Source organism: Protopterus annectens, chromosome 14.part0 (genome assembly GCF_019279795.1).
Source record: "Protopterus annectens isolate FY-2018-M chromosome 14.part0, PAN1.0, whole genome shotgun sequence".
Classification (NCBI taxonomy): Eukaryota; Metazoa; Chordata; order Ceratodontiformes; family Protopteridae; genus Protopterus; species Protopterus annectens.
The window spans coordinates 815,334,446-815,356,375 of NC_056748.1; the positions used below are offsets into that span (position 1 = coordinate 815,334,446).

Below are 21,930 nucleotides of genomic sequence, written 5' to 3' on the forward strand. Positions count from 1 at the left end.
AGTTAGTGAAACAGCTTTTTCCGTCTGCTGTGCCAAGTTTTGACAGGAATTTAGAATCTGAGCTGTAGTGTTGTGGGCAAGGAAATGGTGAAGAGATGGATACAAAGGGGCAGTACAAGAAAAGATGGCAGGGAGATCAGTAATGGAAGCCTTGGTGTCCTCAGGAGCTTGTACTTCCTGTGAAGCAGTCATGACTTCACAGACTTTATCTGTCTCTTGTCTCTCCCAACCAGCTACCACCCCAGCCTTGTTCGCAGACCATACTTTCCACCCAAAAGATAACAGGAACACTGGGGAAAGGATCATTCTGTACAAATGTTTACTATAAATGATTTTTCAAGGCTGAAAGCATGCATTCGTTTAAAAAAAACAAACAAAAAAAAAAAAAAAAAAAAAACCAGAAAACCTCAAGTATTCCACCTCTGCCAAGAAACCAAGTGCAGTTGGTTGCCCCATTTCTGCAAGAGCTGGTACAACTAGAAGTAATACACTGTACCAGAACAGATGGTTTCTGTGCAGGACTGCTGACATTACAGAACCTTCTTTCCAATCCTGTTTCCTCAAACCTAATGGTTACCATGGAGCGCAGCGCTATTTACTTTATAAACTTATTCACAGGGACCACAGGTGCTTTCTCATATTTGAGGCAGCAGGTTCCCACTGCCCATCCTTGCTTTTAGAGTTGGCTACTGCCTACAAGGTTTTCTAAAAATACCTGGCTCTCAACTTGGACATTATAAAATACCCATTGAAGGTAGATATCAAAATATGTGCAGGTGTTTGGGTTAGTGGATGTAATGAAGATTTAGCAGAAAACTGCAGAATTTCCTTACTCTTAGGGAAAATACAAAAGCTGAGCAAGGCTGGACAGATGTTATTTATCAAAACATCGTAATATGGTGGGAAAAGTTAAGATTTTACCAAATCATGTGTCCAGCCATGCACCATTACAGATATTAATAGAAAGACAAGAAAATAGGTACATTGAGAAACATTGGCATTTTGTATGGCAGAAATGGTATTCACAGAGTGGATTCAGCAAGCTTTAATGGAAGTACTAAAAGAGTTATCAGTTTGAAGGGAGATTCTAACAAATGACTGTGACAAGTGTAAGTTAAAAATAATGAATTTAATAGAATGTCAGGCAAAGGAAATGTGGAGTAGAATTAGGGAAAATACCTAGCAGAATTAAGAAATCTGAAGGAGTTACAAACAAGGAAAATATGGGTGGAGGAGCAATAGAGCTGACTGAACAGATTAAAGTAGCTACAAACGTCATGTTATGTTTAGAGAATTTGAGAGAACTGAATGCTAAGAAATTAAGGGAAATGCAAATTGTTAGCTTATTGGTTAAGGTAGGAACATGTATATGCTAGTGAAGATTAGAAATTGAGAGAAAAGGATAGAGGCAGAACAAGTGAAAACAATGTGGATGTGGAAGAAAAACATTTGATAGGGTGAGCTGGGAATTTGAGAAAACCCTATAAACATTTAACTTTCCTTAACAATGGATGGCTGTAGTATGCAGTGTTTATGAAAGAGCCCAAGCTTTAGTGAAATGCAGAGGTGGACTCTCAAAGGAGAACTCCTTGACAAGACTAATGTGGCAAGGATGTCCACTTCCCCATTGTTTGCATTTTCTTTGGAACCTCTAGCTAATGATGCAAGAGAGTCCAGGATCTCCTGATATAAATAGGGGGGGTGGGAATACTTTGCTAGAATCTCCCTGTGTTCTGCTTAACTGTAAGAAAAAAAAAATTACGCTTGTTTCCTGCCTTTCCTGTAACTAGTCTAGTCCAGATATAGATTTGCTATATCCAGGACTGTTTGCAAGCTTCTGAGCCCCCCCCCCCCAAGCCTGTCTATGTTGGAGGGAAGCCTGCTAGCTTATCAGTGGGAGTGGTAAGCACTAGGTAACCTATCTACCACATAAGGAGTGGTTTCTGGCCCAGAAATTATAGTTATTGGCCGTTTGGGCAATTTTTCCATCTCTCTCAACGTTCTGATTTAAAAGCCCACATTTGCTCTTGTTTCCCCCCTTCCTGTAACTAGTCTAGTCCAGATACAGATTTGCTGTATCCAGGACTGTTTGTAAGCTCCTGAGCCCCCCCCCCCCCACAAGCCTTTCTGTTTTGGAGGGAAGCCAGCTAGCTTATCAGTGGGAGTGGTAAGCGTTGTGTAATCTATCTACCACTTTCTGGCCCAGAAAGTTTAGTTATTGACCGTTTGGACAATTTTTCCATCTCTCTCAACTTTCTGATTTAAAAGCCCACATTTGCACTTGTTTCTTTCCTGTAACTAGTCTAGTTCAGATACAGATTCTTAGTTTTAGCAGTTGAATTTGCTTATTCGTGCTCAGCAGTTGTTCAGAACTTGTAAGCAGTAAATAAACTACAGATTAAAACAGCACTCAATCTTCCTCATTACCTAGAGGAAAACCGTTTTTGTACTTACTTTCCTCACTTGCTTAGAGAAAAACAGCTCTTGTACTCACTTTCCTCACTTGTCTAGAGGAAAATAGTTTTTTATTCAGGCATGTCCAAGGGTCAGCTCCCAGTGTTCTCTCCTGTCTACCTGATGTATCTGGGCATCTTGGGGCAATGTAGCAATTGCCTCATGTACACAGACAGCCCTCTCCTTCTGCCACCCAACACTATAACCTGTGAGAGATGCACATCTCTGGCCAAACTGGAGGTAAAGCTCTCGCCAACCAAGACTGAACTTGACAGTCAAGAGGAGAAGGTAAACACTTGCACCACACCACACTCATCACATAGTCCCACTAAAATACAACACCAAAATCCAGACATAGAAACACAAAAACATTCGCGGAGGCTCTCAGTAATAATCTGCTCAAGCAACAGAGACCTTCAAAGCAGAAACGCAAGCAACCTCCACCCCCCAACACAACCCAAATGACACATAGCCCACAGACTCAATGTGCCACTCAACCACAGCCCATAAGGCAAAACAACGTACCCAACACACACTAGTCATAGGTGACTCTATAGTCAGGCACACTGATGTCCCACTCACCAGGCTAAACAAGGAGAAGGTTACTGTCAGCTGCCTGCCGGGTGCCAGGATCCGTCATATAACCCACGCACTTAGGCCACTCCACAACAAGTAAATATATGACTCTGTCATTGTCCATGTTGTTGTGAACAACCTGAGACGTAGCTCGCACAGAGTAACAATTATATAGCTGAACACCCCCCTCACCAAAGCAAAAAAGAAGTAAAAAAAAAATTGCAACAAGGGTGAGAATACAAATCAGGATAGCCATACCTTGTATGTAAGACAGCTTGTGTAGGTTTATATACTGTGCGAGCTATGTATGAATACCACTCCATATTCTAAAGCAGCTTACTGTTCATAACCCAGGAGGATCAGTAGTCAATTTTTGCCATTCTGATATTTTTTTTTCCTTTTAGTAGTTTACAGTTTTAGTATTTTTTTCACTGTAAAATAGTTTCTTGATGATGGCACACACCCACTCAGTATTTTTGTGTACATATATATTAATGTATAAAGTGTTGCCTGAATTTTTCTACTGCCAACTTTAGGACTTTGTATGTGCTTGCAATTCCATTGTTTATGCAAGTGTTTTGTGTTTCACTGTTGTCCTTTATGTATTTTTCCGAACCCGTCCTTTTTGAAGTACTGTCTTTAAAAGTGTTATTAATGCTGCTTGGTCAAAGTTTGTTTCCCTGAACTAGTTCCACGTCTTTGGGCCCACTGGCAATCTTGAAGTGGCATTGTTGACCAAATTAGCATTCAGAGTTGGCCTTATCCAGTTTTAAATAAGTAGACAGAGTTGCAGCACAAGTACTAGACCGTTTTTCCTAAAAGTAAACTGGTAGAACATATTTTTGGGTATTGGGTCATGTTGTAGTGACCTTTGCCCTGTTCTGAGATGGAATAGTGTGACATGAAGGCAGGTTAGTACTTCAGGTTGCTTTTTATTTGGTCATCCTTATTTTCACTTGTACTTCGTACTGTTTATGCTGCAGTGTTCCTTCATGTGAATGACTCAGATGGTGTTAAATAACCTTGTTTAGTTTCCTTAAGAATTACAGTGGTAATGCTGTGGCTTTGCTTAGTCCATTAAAGAGTTTTGGAGTTGTAGATACTCAATAATGATAAGTTTTAGTGATTCTGTTTTGTACTGGAGTATGAGTTAACTGTGTGCTTCTCATATTTTTTTTCTCACAGGTTGATATAATCTGTGGAGATCACCTTCTAGAACACTACCAGACCTTAAGGGAAATTCGAAATGCTATTGGTAGCACTGCAATGCAGGTAAATGTAGTTAATGACCCTTTTTACTGTGCATTTCTGTTATTATTTCTGGCATACCTCTTGATTGTAAAGCCTTTAGCAAACAACGTCATTTGGTGGAGTGGAGTAAAAGTGAAACCACAAAAATACTCTCCATAGCTTTCACAAGATGAATTTATGTAGAGTCTCAGATTATATTCTAGAGACTACTACAAATGTTACACAGTTAAAAACGCTTTTTAAGTCCTATGATAACAAACTGATCACAGACAAACCTTAATGAAAGATACCAATATTGGTTCTTAAGGATTCCTTAGTTTTTGAAATAACATTTTGCAATGGCGTTGTCATTTAATCCAGGACTGTTGCCGGTATTTAAAAGTATTTTTTTTTTCATTTCTCTTAACATCTAATAAAACCTGATCTAAAACAAAAAAATGAAATTTCCTAAAGCAGGGACACAGGGTGGAGTATCTTGGTGCATTTCTGGTATTTTTTATTACTTATCAGTATTCATAAATTTTCTTTGAGAGCTTAAGAGATGTTCTCATTGTACAGAATACCACACTGATCCATTTTTTTCATATTTTTCAAATAACTTTATACTTTGATATTCCTCCTCTACAAAAACACTGACTCTACCTCCTGCTTCAAATGCCCATTTCCATGTCCGTTTCATTTTTCCAGTTATATTTTATGATGTCTTTAATATTGTTTTCAACAAAACTGTAATCCAGCATCATAGCATGAGTGCATGTCAGTATGTCATTGTTACCAGAATGCCACATTGTGTAACTTTCCTTAACATTCCTCACTAGCTTTTAAAATAAGACTATAATTTGTGTCTGTTACCTCTTAAAAGATTAGCTTTCTCCTGCTTTAAGCCCCTTTCCACAGCATCTGTCCTAAGTTGTTTAGTTCTATCACAAACTTGCCAGCATCTGTTAAGAATGTCGATAGCATAATAGCTTGGGATTTATTAAAGTTATTTTTAAGAGCTTGGGTGTGCAGTATTGGAATGTGAATATGAACTTGCAAGTCTGTCTTTTCTGAATGCATACATTCATGCACATGCATTGACTGAAAACTCTGATTGTCATAACTAAATCCTACCTCATTGTCCAAAAAATGTTCACATTTCTTTTTCTTGTCATCCTCTTCTTTCTTTATACTCCACATGCAAGATTCCCAGAAGATTTTCTCCCTCTTTTCCATGTATCCATTTCAGATTTCCAGGGCTTCTCTTCAGTTTTTGTGCTCAGGTACACTTCCAGACCATGTTTAACTTCTGCCATCTCAAGTCTGTTTTCCTTCCACCCTTATGATCTTTTCAGTGTAAGATGCAGCACTCTTAAAGTCTAGTCTCCCACTTCATGCATTTTTCCATCTCTGATACTATTTGAAGATTTTCCACCTTCAGGATGTTCATTGTGTTTCACTGTTGCAGTCATGATTGTAGAGTTCTCCCCTGCCGGCAGGCAGTCCTCGGTCGGCCAGAATCCCAAAGTCTGGGTCCGGCATCGGCTGCTCAGCCATGCTCCCTGTCGTCAGAGCGCCAGGAGTACAAAGCTGGCAGCCGACGCCATGTTCTCCAGTCTTTCTTGCCGTGCGGTGATAGCAGTTCACAAGTGCCGGTCGGCTGACTCCTGACAATTTTTTCTAAACGTACTTCAGTCCGAAGACTTTCTTCTCCTACTCAAAGCTAAGTACCCCGTTGGGGAATCTTTTTTCTTGCTCCAGTCCTATGCCAGAAAAAGTTAATAATTGTATTTCATGTGGGAAGCAAATACCTCATAAGGATTTTCATTCTTACTAAACCTTGCTTAGGCCCTGACCTCGACGTAGCTAGTTGTCGGTTTTGTGCTAGATTTAATCAACGTACTATTAAACGAAGGTACAATTTTGCATTTCATTACTTCGGTAGGCGTTTTAATTACAAAATGTCATCGGACACGCTTCCAGCTACCGGAGTTCACAAACAACGCAAGGATAAAGACAGGCCTCCGAGGTCCAAATCAGACGATATTGTACAAGCAGAGCCAGCTTCAGGTTCGGCAGTCGTCAGTGAGGCACTTTTGTAGCCCCTGTCGTCGGACATTTCGGAACCGATGGCCGAAACGGACTCCCACGAGGAGCCAACTAGGCCTTTGAATATTTCAGTTGCAGGACCTTCGGACAATGCTCCTTTGGATGGGTCCGGAGCCGCTGTGCTGGTACCGGCTTCCGAAGGGGTTTTCAGGCCTACTCAGCTTCTGATAAAGGCAAAGACAAAGGCAAAGACTCCTTCCAAATCAAAGACTACAGCCCAGGCCTCTTCTGATCCGGGACCCAATTCTCAGAAACAGTTACTTAAGATGGCGGAGGACTTACTTACTATGATTAGGGGTTCACATCCCCCTCCAGATTAAAGGCCAAGGCAGGAATTATATTGTGACTCCTCTGATCAGGCTTCTGTTTCTTCAGTTGGAGAAACCTCTCTGGGTATGCCTTCCCGCCTCTACCTCTTCTTCCACGGGTGTTATTAAAGATCAAACAGGACAAGCCCAAGATGATAATTTTACTGGCCCCAAATTGGCCTCGACAGTTTTTGGTACCCAACTCTGAATAACCTTTCTCTGGAGCCCCCTTGGGTTTTACCTCAGACTCCGAACCTTCTGTCCCAACACCAGGGTCAAGTTCTGCACTCCCATGTCAAAACTCTCAGCCTGGCTGCCTGGTTAATCCAGGGTCTATGATTCATTCTCTCCTACCCAAGCAGGTTATGGATATCATTTTAGAAGCCAGACGTCCTGGCACTAGAAAATCTTATGCAGGAAAATGGAAAAGATTTTGCACCTGGATGCAGGCTCAGGATTTGGATCCTCTTATTCCGAACATTCCCCTAATTTTACTTTATCTTACAGACCTCTTACATAAGGGTCTTTCTTTTTCTTCCATAAAGATACATGCCTCTGCTATTTCTGCTCATTATAATACAGACCCTCCAATCTTTTCCCACCAGCTCATGAGACAGTTTCTCAGAGGAGCTAAGAACTTAAGGCCCCCTATATCTCCACCCATTCCTGCCTGGGATCTCAACTATGTTTTGGAAAAACTCACCTTACCTCCTTTTGAGCCTGCTGCCACATCTGACATCAAGTTTTTATCTTGGAAGACAGCCATCCTGTTAGTTCTGACCTCTGCCAGGAGAGTTTCGGAGTTGCAAGCTCTCATGGCTGTGGAGCCTTATAATCTGAAGTAGGAGAATTCATTTGTCAGCAACCTGTGGGTATGGATCCGATATCGGATCCGAACCGGCATGGTTTATCCAGCTATGGATCCGAGCTCCTAGCTCCTCCCCTCACCCATAATGCCCTGCTCTCCCTACATGACCTCAGATCTAGTTTGCCGCGTTCCTGGTGACAGCTGGATTTTGAGCTCCTGTCAGCTAAGTGCTAATTTTGGTCTTTTACTAAGGAATTTCTGTCAAAAAAATAATTTTTTTGTGTGAATGTTTTAGGTTTTCCCTCTCTTAAGCTATTTTTTTATTAAATTGGTTAAATTTGTAGTACCCTCCCCTCGCTGGTAACGTAGCTTGTGTGCGTGTGGATTCTTTGGGGCCTTCTGTGTGAGTGGTTAATTTACCTTTCTTAACTTTCTTTTTTTGTTAAAAAAAAAAAAAAAAAAAAAAAAAAAAAAAAAAGATTAATAAAAATGTCTGAGGCCCCAAAGGCAATCTTTTCAAAATGCTCCGAGTGTGGCCATAAGCTATCCCCTGCTGATGGCCACACTCTGTGCGTTCGATGCCTTGGGGTTGAACACCTCACCTCTGGGTGTTCAATCTGTGCAGGGTTCAACCCCAGGGCATTGAAGGAGCGGAGGCCGAAGCTGGTCTTGGCGGGACTCTTGCCCCCGGACTCGGCTTTGGCCTCCGCCCCGTTGGTAGTTACCGCTTCGGCGGTTCCTGCCTTACCTGCTCCCCCTCCTCCTCCCGGGATTCAAACACCCTCTACGGGTTCGGAGGAGAGGGAAGCCAGGAGGAAGGACCGGAGAGAGGAGCACCACAAGCGGCGGGCCGAGACCTCCGTCTCGGCCCCGCCGGCTAAGCGGGCTTCTCCTCCGGCCTCTCTGCCTGATGGCTCTCCTCCTCCTCTGCTCCGGTCCCCATCCTTTTCACCGGGGCCTGAGGAGGAGGAGACCCGACCTCCTTCGAGGCTATCGAGGCGGTACTCAAGGCCTACCTCGGTAGCCTCATCGAGGTCCACCTATAGCCTCTCCGATGCTGATCTGGACCGGATGATGCCGAAGGTTCATCCAGGCCTAGATGCAGATGGGAGTGCTCCTGCCTCCCCCCCCCCCTGGGGGGGAGCTCGACCTCATTTTTCAAGCCCATAGCTCCTTCTCCGACCTGCTACCCGGGCTTGGAGCCCTTGGAGCCGGGCAGCTTCGGAGCCGGGGGTGGGTCGGCACCGACAGTACTAGGTACTTCGGATCCGACCCTGCCCTCGAGTGTTTCGGATCCGACCTCTCAGAGCCTTGGTCCGAGCTTCGGATCCGGGGGACTCGGTGTGCCTTCGGCGCCGTCCGTGTCGGAGCGCACTGGTCCCTCGGATCCGAGGGGCTCGGCGCCGGCTCCGATCCACTCCTCGGATTTGAGGGGGAGCCGACTGTCGGATCCTTTGGTCGAGGCCGGCTCCCCTTCGGCTTTTGATGTAGTGGAGAGGGCTCTGTTGAGGGCATCCGGACCCCCGGCACTTGCTTCGGCTCCGTCCCGCACTCCATCTGCTCTGGGTCAGGCTTCCGTCACCCGGCCACTGGGACAGCCCGTTTCAATTCCCCAAGCAGTTCCTTTGGAACTGGATGCCGCTTGCGAGGGCTCCTCGGACAGCCCCCCCCGAGGAAGCACCTCGCAAGCACATGTGTAAGAGGAGGCACATAGACTCCCCCGAGTCTTTAACTGAAGACACGGACTTGGAGGAAGGGGAAGGCTCCCCAAGATCACCCCCCGAGGATGTCTCCTTTGGAGACATCATGGAAATGCTTCGTATAAGAGGTGGGTGGTCTGCCCCAAAGTCTTCTCGGACGAGTCCGTGTTCTTGGAGGCATTTGAAGCGGGCCTGTCTACCTCTTGGGTGTCCCCTCCTGTCGACCCCCTGGTGGACCTCATTACCACCAGGGCGTGGAAGGAACCGGACACCGTGGAGCCAATCCCCAAGAGGCCGGACAGGATTCTTAGCCCCCCTGCTGACCGTGCCCACTGGAGCAAGGGTCCCCTGGTAGATGCCATGTTGACGGCAGCAGCCACTAAGAGGGAACTCGCTCAAGAGAGTCCCTCAGTTCATCCTCCGAGCAAGGAGTCTCTGATGATGGACCGCTTGGGGAAGCGAATGTTTAGTTCAGCGACCTTCTCAGTGAGGGCGCTCAACTATCTGGCACATGTCATTAGGATGCAGCGCGATCTTATCAAAGAATACGCTGCATCCCCCCCAGAGTCCATGTCGGAGGAGGACAAACTCTTGCACTCCACCCGTATGGCCACTCTTCGTTCTGTGACCAATACCTCTATGCGGTTACTTTCCCATGCTACTGAGGGAGCCGCTAGAGCTGCAGAAGTAGACCTAGTCACGAGACGCCAGGACTGGCTCCGCCATTGCGATTTCACTGAGCCCTTCAAGGCATCATTCGCGAACGCCCCCTTTGACGGTTCTGCCCTTTTCGGCAAGACTGTTCGCGACATCTTGGTCCAGAGCGAGAAGGACGGGAAGACGCTGTCTGCCGTCGGAGTCCGCTTCTCTATGCCCCAGAGGTCCTACTCTAGGAACCAAAAGGGCCAGAAGAAGATGTGGTTCCGGAAGTCGCAGCAATCCCAACCCGCTCCGGACAACCAGTCCTTCCGTGGCGGAGGAGGACAGGGAGGACGCCGCCCCAGGGGCAGAGGGGCTCCCAGGAATTTCGGGTCCAGAGAACCTTTCTCTGAACGGCCCGCGCAGCAACCCTGAGGGGTTGCCCGACTGCTCCACTCTGGAGGCAGTCGGGGGACGTTTTTCGGAGCACCTAGCGGCATGGGAGTCCATAACATCAGACCGCTGGGTCCTCCGGATTATATCCAGAGGATACAAAATCCCATTTCTTCACGTCCCAAAACTAAAATCCCTCCCCGACGTTCCACCCGATCAGAGGGAGGCCGCTTCAGCAGAAATTGGCTATCTGCTGAGGAAAAGAGCCATCCAGCCCGTCCCCCCAGATCAGATCGGATCAGGGTTCTACTCCAGGTTCTTTTTACTGCCAAAAAAAAGACGGGGGACCTAAGACCCATTCTGGACCTGTCCCTATTAAACCTGGCAGTTCCCAAGGAGAAGTTCCGGATGGTCACTTTACAATCCATCCTCTCTCTTCTGGGAGAGAATCACTGGATGTGCTCTATAGACCTCAAGGATGCGTACTACCACATACTAATGGACAGACGGTCCAGGAGGTTTCTTCGCTTCCGGCTGGGAGCCAGTCACTACCAGTTCATGGTCCTTCCCTTTGGTCTCACCACAGCCCCCAGGGTGTTCACCAAAGTGTTAGCAGTGGTTGCGGCCCACCTGAGGCTTCAGGGGGTGCAGGTCTTTCCGTACCTGGACGACTGGCTTCTCACCGCCCCAACAAGGCATCTACTATCCTTGGCAAGAGACTCCTTTCTTCATCTAGCTCCCTGGCTAGGCATCACGGTAAACGTAGGAAAGTCCAACCTGGCCCCTACTCAGTTGATAGAATTCACAGGAGCCAGGTTAGACATGAGGAAGTTAAGAGCCTTTCTCACAACCGACAGAGTTCGGAATCTGCGACTCCAGGTGCGGGCCATCCTCCACTCCAGCTCGGTTCCTGCGGAATTGGTCCTGAGGGCACTAGGGTCCATGGCGGCAGCGATTTCTCTTCTCCCACTCGCCCGCTTGAACATGCGGGTACTTCAGTGGACGCTTCAAGTACAATGGTCATATCTTTCTCTCCCCCCTACATCACCCCATTGCAATCAGCAAGGCTTGCAAGCGGTCTCTCTTGTGGTGGCTCCATTCCACGGATCTCCACGGAGGCTGCCCCTTTTGTGCATCTTCCCCTCTTGCCACAGTGACCATGGACGCCTCCCTCCCTCCTCGGGTGGGGGGGGCATTTTGCGGGACGGACGGTCCAAGGCACGTGGAACGACTCAGAGACCTCCCTGCATATCAATGTTCTGGAGATGAGGGCGGTGCTCTTGGCGTTGCAAGCACTTCAAGCCTTTCTTCCCCTGGGAACAATTGTGATTCAGTCAGACAACATGTCAGTGGTCTGGTACATCAACAAACGGGGGGAACCAGGTCTTACCCTTTATGTCGAGAAGCCATGAGAGTGTGGGAATGGGCGATCTCCACCAACCGCTTTCTCATCGCAACGCATATTCCGGGTCGGTCCAACATCCTTGCGGACAAGCTCAGTCGCACCATTCTCTCCCCGTACGAGTGGTCTCTCAATGCTCAAGTAGCGAAACGTATCTTCGCACAGTGGGGAACTCCTTGTTGCGATCTCTTTGCTTCTCCCTTAAACACCAAGTGCGACAGTTTTTTCGCTCTAATCCCTCCTCCACCAGAGACGCTCTGGTGCATGCTTGGCCTCCCGGTCTTCTTTACGCATACCCCCCTCTGCCTCTGATGCTCCAGGTACTTCAGAAAGCCTCTCGGTTGGGGTGCAGAATGATCCTCATAGCCCCATTCTGGCCTCGGCAGATCTGGTTCCCTTACCTAAGGTCTCACTCAGTGAATCCATCTTGGATTCTAGATCCCATTCCGGATCTGATATCACACCCATCGAACCTACCAACTCTGAACCTGGACAACTTGAAGCTGACTGCTTGGCTGCTCCAGTTCCACTCCTAATCAGGACTCCCGGTATCTCGTCTCCAGTTAAGGCCTTTCTGGTAGCGGCTCATAAACCCTCTACCAGAAAAATTTACCGCAGTAAATGGAAACGATTCTCCATTTGGGTGGAGCGGCAGGGTCTAGATCCCTTCACGGTCCCCCTTCCTTTGGTTCTAGACTTCCTTACTACTCTTTTTAATGATTGCGCCAGTAGTTCCACAGTCAAAGTTCAGCTAGCGGCCATTTCTCATTATCATGTTGGTCATGACTCTGGGCCTCTTATGTCTGCCAAATTATGTAAAATCTTCCTAAAAGGCACCTTTCTGCTTAGACCCCCTGTCAAGCAGGCGGTTCCACCGTGGGATCTTTCCTTGGTTCTTCAGGCCTTGACCACTCCCCCCTTCGAGCCTGCGGCCACAGTAGATCTAAAATTCTTATCTCTTAAGACTGCATTTTTAGTAGCCATTACTTCAGCCAAGAGAGTTTCTGAACTTCAAGCCCTGTCCATGAAACCGCCTTACTTGATCTTCCATCCGGACCACGTGTACCTCAGGATCAATCCCTCCTTTCTTCCTAAGGTAGCTTCGGAAGCGGACATTAATCAGTCCATCAACCTCCCTGTTTTCTTTCCTAAATATCAGAACAAAGGCGAATACAAGCTGCATTCCTTGGATGTTCACAGGCAGCTTCGTTTTTATCTTAACAGGACAGCTGGTCATAGGCAGTCCGACCAATTGTTCATTTCCTTTGCCAAATTCAATCTGGGTAAACCAATTTCCAAAGTCTACTTGTCACGCTGGATTTCCCAGTGTATTCTATTAGCTTAACAAGCTTCCGGGAGGTCCGCACCGGAGGGAGTCCATGCTCATTCGACCCGGTCTGTTTTTACCTCAGCGGCCTTTAAGGCTAGGATTCCTCTGGATGACATTTGTTCGGCAGCCACTTGGGCTTCATCTCATACCTTTATTTCCCATTACAAGCTGGATATTAAGTCTAGAGGTAGAGCATCCTTTGGCTCCGCGGTGCTCCGGAACATCCTTCCATGATGGCCGCCCAAGACTCAGGTAGCTGGGGACTCTGTCCCACAGCTTGCTGACAAATGAATTCTCCTACTTCAGATTTAGAAGTTATGTACTTACCATAACGTTCCATCTGAGTAGGTGGATTCATTTGTCTGCAACCATCCCGCCCTCCTATCCCCCTGGCCTTGTCAGTTTCCTGCATAGGATGTGTTACCCTTTGGTTAGGGTATTTGGTACAGGGCAAACTCGATCTGAGGTCATGTAGGGAGAGCAGGGCATTATGGGTGAGGGGAGGAGCTAGGAGCTCGGATCCATAGCTGGATAAACCATGCCGGTTCGGATCCGATATCGGATCCATACCCACAGGTTGCAGACAAATGAATCCACCTACTCAGATGGAACGTTATGGTAAGTACATAACTTCTAATTATTTTTCACCAAGACAGGGTGTCTTTAAGGACTAATCCTACTTTCATACCTAAGGTGGTTTCCAAAGTGGCTTTAAACCAAACTATTCACCTGCCAACATTTTTCCCCAGTCCTCAAAATAGGGGGGAAAGGATCTTGCATTCCTTGGATGTACACAGACAACTACGTTTTTACCTGGACAGAACCAAGGACATCAGGAAATCAGAGCAATTGTTTGTTTCTTATGCTTCAAGTTCCCAAGGTAAAGCCATTTCAAAACAGACCATTTCTAAATGGATTGCTCATGAAATCAGATTTTGTTATTCACACCATGGAAAGCAAATCCCAGGGAGTATAAGGACTCACTCTACCAGAGCTGCTGCCACTTCAGCTGCCTTTCTCAGGGGAGTTCCTACCAAGGACATTTTGGAAGCTGCAACTTGGAGTTCAGTGCATACTTTTTCTAAGCACTACAATCTACCTCTCTACTCTAAGTCTAGGGCAGGCTTTGCTTCTGCAGTCTTGCAGGGCCTTTTAGCCGCATCCTCTACTTTATGACCACCTCCCTTTCCTTCTGCTTTGGGATTCTACCCTACAGTCATGACTGCAACAGTGAAACACGATGAACATACTACAGTTGTGTACGCTTACCATAAATGTAGATGTTCGAGTGTCTTCACTGTTGCAGTCTAGGTTACCCTCCCTCCTGTCCCCTCTTATTTGTTCTTTTGTGTGGTTCCCTTCATCACCCTTTTCCTGAGGTGTATTTGCAAAGGGTATGGGATTTTACTCATTTTGGAACACCTGACATCTGGGGCAAGAAAAACTGGAGAACATGGCGTCGGCTGCCAGCTTTGTACTCCTGGCGCTCTGACGTCAGGGAGCATGGCTGAGCAGCCGACGCCGGACCCAGACTTTGGGATTCTGGCTGACCGAGGACTGCCTGCCGGCAGGGGAGAACCCTACAGTCATGACTGCAACAGTGAAGACACTCGAACATCTACATTTATGGTAAGTGTACACAACTGTACTTTCCCCAGTCTCCCATCCTTCTTCCATCTTTTTCAAATCTCTCTTTGTGACTTCCTTCACTTTGCTTCTCAGGTATTCATAAATCTTTCTGCTTTTATCTTTCCCTGTTTTCCCATTTCCCCAGTGAGACTTTCCCTTCCTTTCTCACCTCTTTTTATTTTCCCGGGTTTCTCCTATTTCTTTCTTCTTTAGCCATTTTCTCCCAGTCTGGTGTATATCCACTTTTCATTTTGTCAGTTCAGATTCATGTATTAAGTTCTGTAGAGTCTTGAATACTGTCTGTTCTTCAACCTCTTCATTTAACTCCCATTCTCCTCTTATCCACTTTTATTTTCATTTTTCTACTTGTTTCTTCTGTGAAAGTGCCCTGTCTTCCTTCCTCCCATATGTCTTTCTTTTCATCGTCCTCATGTCATATTGTCCATCTCTGTCTCCTCATTCATTCTTTTATATTTTCTCCACCTTCCTATTTGTTGTCCTTTTGGTCTGTCTTACTCTCTGTCCACCTAAGTAGGTTGTATGCTAAGGCTTGCACGAGTATGTGTGGGAGCCCCATATTTTCCTACTCGATCTTAGCTTGGTTTTGAGACCCCGTTCCCTTTCCTTATCCACCCTTCCAAGTCCTTCTGCTATTTATTAGTTTGGTCTCCATCAAATCATTCTAATCAAATTGATTCTGCTTAGTTTTGTATATATTTTATGCTTCACACCAGTGTCCCCCATATTTTCTTTCTCCCTATCTCCAAAAGTTTTTATTTTATATCAATGTGTGTTCTATGTATACTCCCAGATGTTTGGAGTATTCCTTCTCCTAAATGTGTCCCACTCCTCCCTTTTTTCATCTGCTGTCCTGACCATTTAAGTCTTTCTTTGGTTCATCTTAGCCATATGGCCCTTACAAACCTGCCAGAAAATGACATGATTTCCTCTGTGGCCTTTTGTGTTCTCTGACATAACCAATACACTCATTTGGGTGCAATGGGAACCCTGAGTGTGTATTCCTGTTCTTCTCTCCAGTTGTCCGCAAATAAAACCAGACTGACTGAAACCACTCTAAACGGTGATCAGCCAAAGTGGAAATGCCAACAACGCTTATTAACTTAAAAAAACAAACTTTTTAATCCACTCTATTAAAGTCACCAGAAACAAATCCAAAATTGTGTACTTTTGACAAAAATAATTGCTTACTAGTGACAAAAGTAAGCACTTTTGTCTTGATATATTCAGGCTTCATCAGACAGTAATATATTTCCACGAATCCCCTTTTATAACTTTCAAGTCATGTGATTTGATTGCAACTTTTAAACTTTTAAAGAAACATTGTATCAAGAAAAGACAATACAGTTAGGTACGCATGGCGTCTGTCCCAGCAGCTGCCTACTAAACCTAAATATAAGAATAATGTTAACAATATAAATAATATATATATATATATATATATATATATATATATATATATATATATAAAATATAAATATGATATACTACATCATTGCAATACGCAGAATATCCGATGTATGAATCGGTGTCGATAAACTGTGAACATGTGAATGTATGTAAAGCTGTAAGAAACTAAGACTCCGCTACCAAATTAAAATGCAGATATATAAAATTATACCATTAAAATGTCTATAAAAGTAGTGTGACTAGAAAATAATGAATAATTAAAACTATCGCCTCACATACCTAAAAAAACCATACCATGAATACCGGAATGAAATGTATGCTATAGAAAAATAAAGTATTGTAAAATATATGAATGTGTCATATAGAAATGTAATAAAATAAAATGACAGGATCAAGGTTGTATAAACTGATAAAATACTCTCATATAAACTCTAATCATCGCTGATATGCTTTCATGTTTAGTTCGCTGATGATGGATAATTATATCATTCAATCGTGGCACCAGTGCATTTAAATTTAATTGCCACCACAGTTCTCTTTGCTCCAACTTAATATTCCAAGGTCCTCCTCTAGGCTTCATGTCCACTTTCTCTAATATAAAAAAATGAAGAATTATAACTGTTTTTAGCAATATACTTATACAATGCATTAGTAGTAACTTGATTTTTTTGTTTCATAGCAATGTTCATATATTCTCAGTTTCAATTTGCGTTCTGTTTTCCTGGTATAAAATGGTGCACAGGATGAATGTTTAGCGGTGTATACAACCCCAAAAGTCTGACAATTGTAATGACCTTGAATTGTCACTTTTGTAACCTCTACATCAATAGATTCCGCTTGTATAATGTGGCAGCACTGGCTACAAGCACCACAGCTTGACATTTTTCTATTTTGACATTGACTTTTATTGGTTTTAGCCTCTAAAATATTTTTAAAACTTCTACCGTTTTTATGTATTACTCTTGGTCTTGCACCACGTACTTCAAATACTTTCTTGTCATTTTTAATTAACTGCCAGTTTTTCTTCCAAGATTCTGGTCACATATTTACTATCCGTATTCAATATAGTGACAAAGCAATGTGAAATGTTGTCATTTTCATGTCCATTATTACAGTTTTCCTTTTGATTTTGGTCATACTTCCAACATTGTATTTTCAGTTTGAATAGTCTCTCTTCCTTTTTGTAATAATGATGTATATATCCGGTTTCTTCTTCTTCCGTATAACTTCTTTTAGGATGTTCTTCATCTCACATTGCTGCAGTCCTTACATATGGGTAGTCCGCTGTCCTCGGTCGGCCCGAATATCAAAGTATTAGGCTGACGTCAGTCAAGGCGCTTAAGACTGACATCAGGACGTCAGGGTACAAATGCGCATGACCGACGTCATATCCTCAGTCTTTTTTGCCGCATGGTCCGATGCAGAAGCAGCGTTGCAAGTGCCCTTCGGCGTTCTGAAATTTTTCGAATTCGGAGTTTCAGACCGAGTCAAAGTTGGCTAAGTATCCCGTTGGGGAATATTTTAGTTTTTTCTTGCCTCAGTGGTTTACCGGATGTCAGAAAAAGTGAATAACTGTATTTCTTGTGGGAAGCAGATACCGCATAGGGATTATCATTCTATGTGTATTCCTTGTTTGGGGCCTGAGCACGACGTTGTTGGGTGTCGCTTTTGTGCTAGGTTCAATAAGCGCACTATTGCGAAGGTTAGATTGTGCTAGGTTGGTCTTGAAGCGGTGCAATTATAATATGCCGTCGGATTCTCCGCGCCGCTTCGAAGAAGCGCAAAGACAAAGCAGCTAAACCCAGGCAAGAAGAGTCGTCCGTGCGGACGCCGGTTCTTTAGAGGCGTCAGTGGAACCGGTGGTTCCGACGGAGGCTTCTCTGGAGTCCCAGGGGGAGACTTTGATATTGCAGGATGTGGCCTCTCAGGAGGCAGGCCAGGCTGAAGGGGCTTCTCAGGTTACTGTACTCCCCTCCCTTCCTAGGGTGGTTAGGCCCTCTCCTTCTGTTTCCAAGGCTTCTCCCAGAGGCAGGCCAGGTTTAGCTTCTGTTGGTGTCACTCCTAGTTCAGCAGGGTCTGTGCCCAAGAAGCACATGCTTAAAATGGCAGAAGATTTAATTACTTTGATTAGAGGTTCTTTGTTCACTCCTGATAAGAGGCCTAGGGTGGAGCCAGAGTTGGGGAGTTTTGAGCAGGCTTCGGATGTTTCAGAGTCTTCGGCTGAAGACTTGCAGGAGTACTCTCCTTATTCTGATTCTGATGCAGATGATTCACTCCTTCTGCTTCTCCTCCAGAGGATTTCTCTTTTCAGAGACTCTTCATTCCATGAGGGAACATTTTAAGTGGGAAGGTCAGGACTTCTCTGATTCCAGGAAAAGGCTTAGGGAATTTTTGCTTTTGCCCCAGCATAGGCCCTTGGCTATACCACCTGTTCTGGATGTTGTGGAAGATGTGTTTGCAGAGGCTTCACTTAATCCTGATTCTTTGCCTCCTGCTCCTGTTAAACCGGATAGGTATTACAGGGTGCCTGAGGCTCATAAATATCTTTATAAGAGTCCTAGGGCGGACCCAGAAACTGTTAGTCAGGGACCTAAGGGTGTCAAGGCCTCTGTTGTAAAAAATCCGGTTCCTCCAGATAAAGAGGCCAGAGCTTTGGATAGATGGGGAAAGAAAGTCTATACTTCTTCCACCTTAGCTATGAGGGCTTTGAATTGCCAGTTTCACATGTTGAAATATCAAAACTATCTTCTTTCTCAATTGAAGTCTAAGGTAGATGCTCTGGCGGAAGGCATTGAGTGTAAAGAATTGCAAGATTTGGTGCATGTCTCTGAACAACTGGGTAAGCATTCTTTACAATGTGGTTTTGATGCTGTACAGGCCTCGTCTAGGGTGGCTGCCACTGGTTCAGTTCTTCGCAGGCACGCCTGGCTGAGGATCAGAATTTATCTGACCATGTTAAGACAAGGATTTTGGATGCTCCTTTACAGTCTGATGTGTTGTTTGGTTCACCTGTGGAGTCAGTCTTGAAGAAAATGGAAGACAAGGCTAAGTCTATGCAGGCTGTTAAAGGTTTTTTGCAAGTTCAGCCTCCGAAGTTTAGTAGGAATTGGCCTGCTAAGGGGTGGACGTATCCTTCTTATGATTCTCAGTCTAGGGGTAGATCTAGACGTGGTAGGGGTAGAGCTCAGAGTTCCTTCAGACCTAGAACAGGGAGTTCACCTGCACAATCTTCGGGTGAGGGCAGGGGCCAGTCCTTTCGTAAACAGGCCCAATGACCTACCTTTTCAGCTGCCAGATCCTTCTTGCCTGGCAGCACCTTTGGGAGGAAGGTTGGCACTCTTCAAGGAAAATTGGAGTTTGATTACCCAAGACAGATGGGTATTGGATATCATACACCAAGGTTACAAGTTTTATTTCCATACCTTGCCTCCTTTCAAAGGCATGCCGGACGTTCCTCCTCAGCAAAGACTAGAGGCTCACAAACAAATTTCTCTGCTACTTCAAATAGGGGCCATACAACCGGTCCCTCTGCCAGAAGTGGGCCTAGGATTTTATTCTCGCCTGTTCCTAGTACCAAAGAAGGGGAACACGTGGAGACCAATTTTGGATTTATCTATCCTCAACACATATCTGGACATTCCCAAGTTCAAAATGTTGACGTTACAACAGCTTTTACCTCTGCTGGGCAAAGATCACTGGATGGTGACTCTGGATCTCAAGGAGGCTTACCTTCATGTTCCTATCAGGCTCAGTTGCAGGAACTATCTGCGTTTCGGGCTGGGACTTCTCATTATCAGTTCTCTGCATTGCCCTTTGGCTTATCTACTGCCCAGAGTGTTCACGAAGGTTCTGGCTCCAGTGATAGCTTTCTTCAGGCTAAGAGGAATACAGATCTATCCTTATTTGGACGATTGCCTGATTCTGGCCCAAGAAAAGGACGAACTTCTTCATCATTTACAGTATGTGATAGCAGTGCTAAGATGCCTGGGGTATTCTGTGAACGAAATAAAGTCCAGTCTAGTACCCTCTCAGGACATGTGCTTTCTGGGTGTGAGACTGAATACAGCATCCCAGATGGCCTTTTGACCCCGGACAAACAAAAGAATCTTTCTCTGTACTTCCATCAATTGTCTCATCAGTCCAGGCTGACTGCAAGGACAGTCCTTCAAGCCTTGGGGTTCATGGCATCTTGTATTCTGGTGCTTCCCAATGCCAAACTGCATATGAGGAAGCTACAATGGTATCTCAAAATGTATGGACACAGCACTGCCAAGATATGGACACTGTCATTCAGATAATACCTTGCATTCAAAAGGAATTTTTGTGGTGGGCTCAGGAATGTCACCTAAACAAGGGACTCTCTGTGACCCGGCCAGAGGCGAGTCAGATTCTAACGACAGATGCCTCAGACAAAGCTTGGGGAGCTCATCTAAATGGAAAGTGGGTACAAGACACGTGGCCTGCCAGACTTCAACATCTACATATCAACTTGAAGGAGATGTTAGCAGTCCAATTTGCATTAATAGCTTTCAAGGATTTACTTCTTCCAGGGCAGGTGTTGGTTCTAACAGACAACACAACTGTCATGTGGTACATCAACAAGCAAGGGGAACGATTCTTATCCTCTATGCAGACAAGCAATGATTTTGTGGGAGACTGCTCTCAGTTTACAGCTAAATCTTCAGGCAAGGTTTCTGCCGGGAGCACAGAACTCCTTAGCAGATGTGTTGAGCAGACAAATTATGGATCCCCACGAGTGGAAATTGGATCCTCATGTATTTCAGAAATTGACAGTGTTATGGGGAACTCCAGACATAGATCTGTTCGCTTCTCCACTAAACTACCAGCTGCCAAAGTTTTGCACAAAAAGGTTTCATCCCACAGCTTGGAAAGTGGATGCTCTCTCATTCAGTTGGAGCAATCTTCATGTGTATGCCTTTCCACCTCTGCCTCTCCTCCCAAAGGTACTCCTGAAGGTCAGACAGGACAAGCCAAAGATGATTTTAATAGCTCCAGATCGGCCTCGACAGCACTGGTACCCATTACTGAGAAGTCTGATACGGGAGCCTCCATGGCCTTTGCCTTCGATTCCACACCTGCTGTCTCAGGAGAACAGTCATTTACTCAATGTCAAACTTCACTCTCTACATCTAACAGCCTGGCATATTCTGTTTTAAACCCTGGAGGGTCTCAGCTTCCACAGCAAGTTTTGAATGTTATTTTGGAGGCCAGAAGGCCTAGTACAAGGAAAGTGTACGCAGATAAATGGAGGAGATTTTTATTTTGGAGTACAGCAAAGGAATTTGATGTTTCTAAGCCTAATTTAAGTGTGGCTCTTCAATATCTTACTGAGTTACTGGACAAAGGTTTGTCCTTCTCCTCTATTAAGGTTCATGCTGCAGCAATTTCTGCTCACTATGACTGTGACCCACCATTGTTTTCTCATCCTTTGTTTAAGCAATCCCTTAGAGGGGCAAAGAATATAAGACCCCCACGTAGAGCTCCTACTCCTGCTTGGGATCTCAATTTTGTGTTGGAGAAACTCACTCTACAACCTTTTGAGCCTGCAGCTACTGCCGAGTTGAAATATTTATCATGGAAGACTGCTTTTTTGTTGGCCATTACCTCTGCGAGAAGGGTTTCTGAATTACAGGCCCTTATGGCGGTTGAGCCTTTCTTAATTTTCCATAAGGATAGGGTATCTTTCGTACTAATCCTTCCTTTATGCCTAAAGTGGTTTCTAGTGTGGCTTTAAACCAAACTATTCATTTGCCTACTTTTATGCAAACCCCCAAAATAAAGGGGAAAAGATTTTGCACACTTTGGATATACACAGGCAGTTGCGATATTATTTGAGCAGAACTAAAGGGTTCAGGCAGTCTCAGCAGTTATTTGTTTCATTTGCTTTGGGTTCTCAGGGCAAG

The 21,930-nt window shown here is 45.0% G+C and overlaps 1 protein-coding gene across 2 annotated transcripts in view; it reads left to right on the forward strand.

Annotated features, from left to right (window-relative positions):
- PCGF6 (polycomb group ring finger 6) overlaps positions 1-21,930 on the forward strand; it is a 362,217-nt gene that overhangs the window by 328,088 nt on the left and 12,199 nt on the right. For both annotated transcript variants that reach the window (XM_044056567.1, XM_044056568.1), the window contains exon 9: positions 4,216-4,302. In XM_044056567.1, the coding sequence (XP_043912502.1) occupies positions 4,216-4,302 (87 nt within the window). The remainder of the gene's footprint in view (positions 1-4,215; positions 4,303-21,930) is intronic.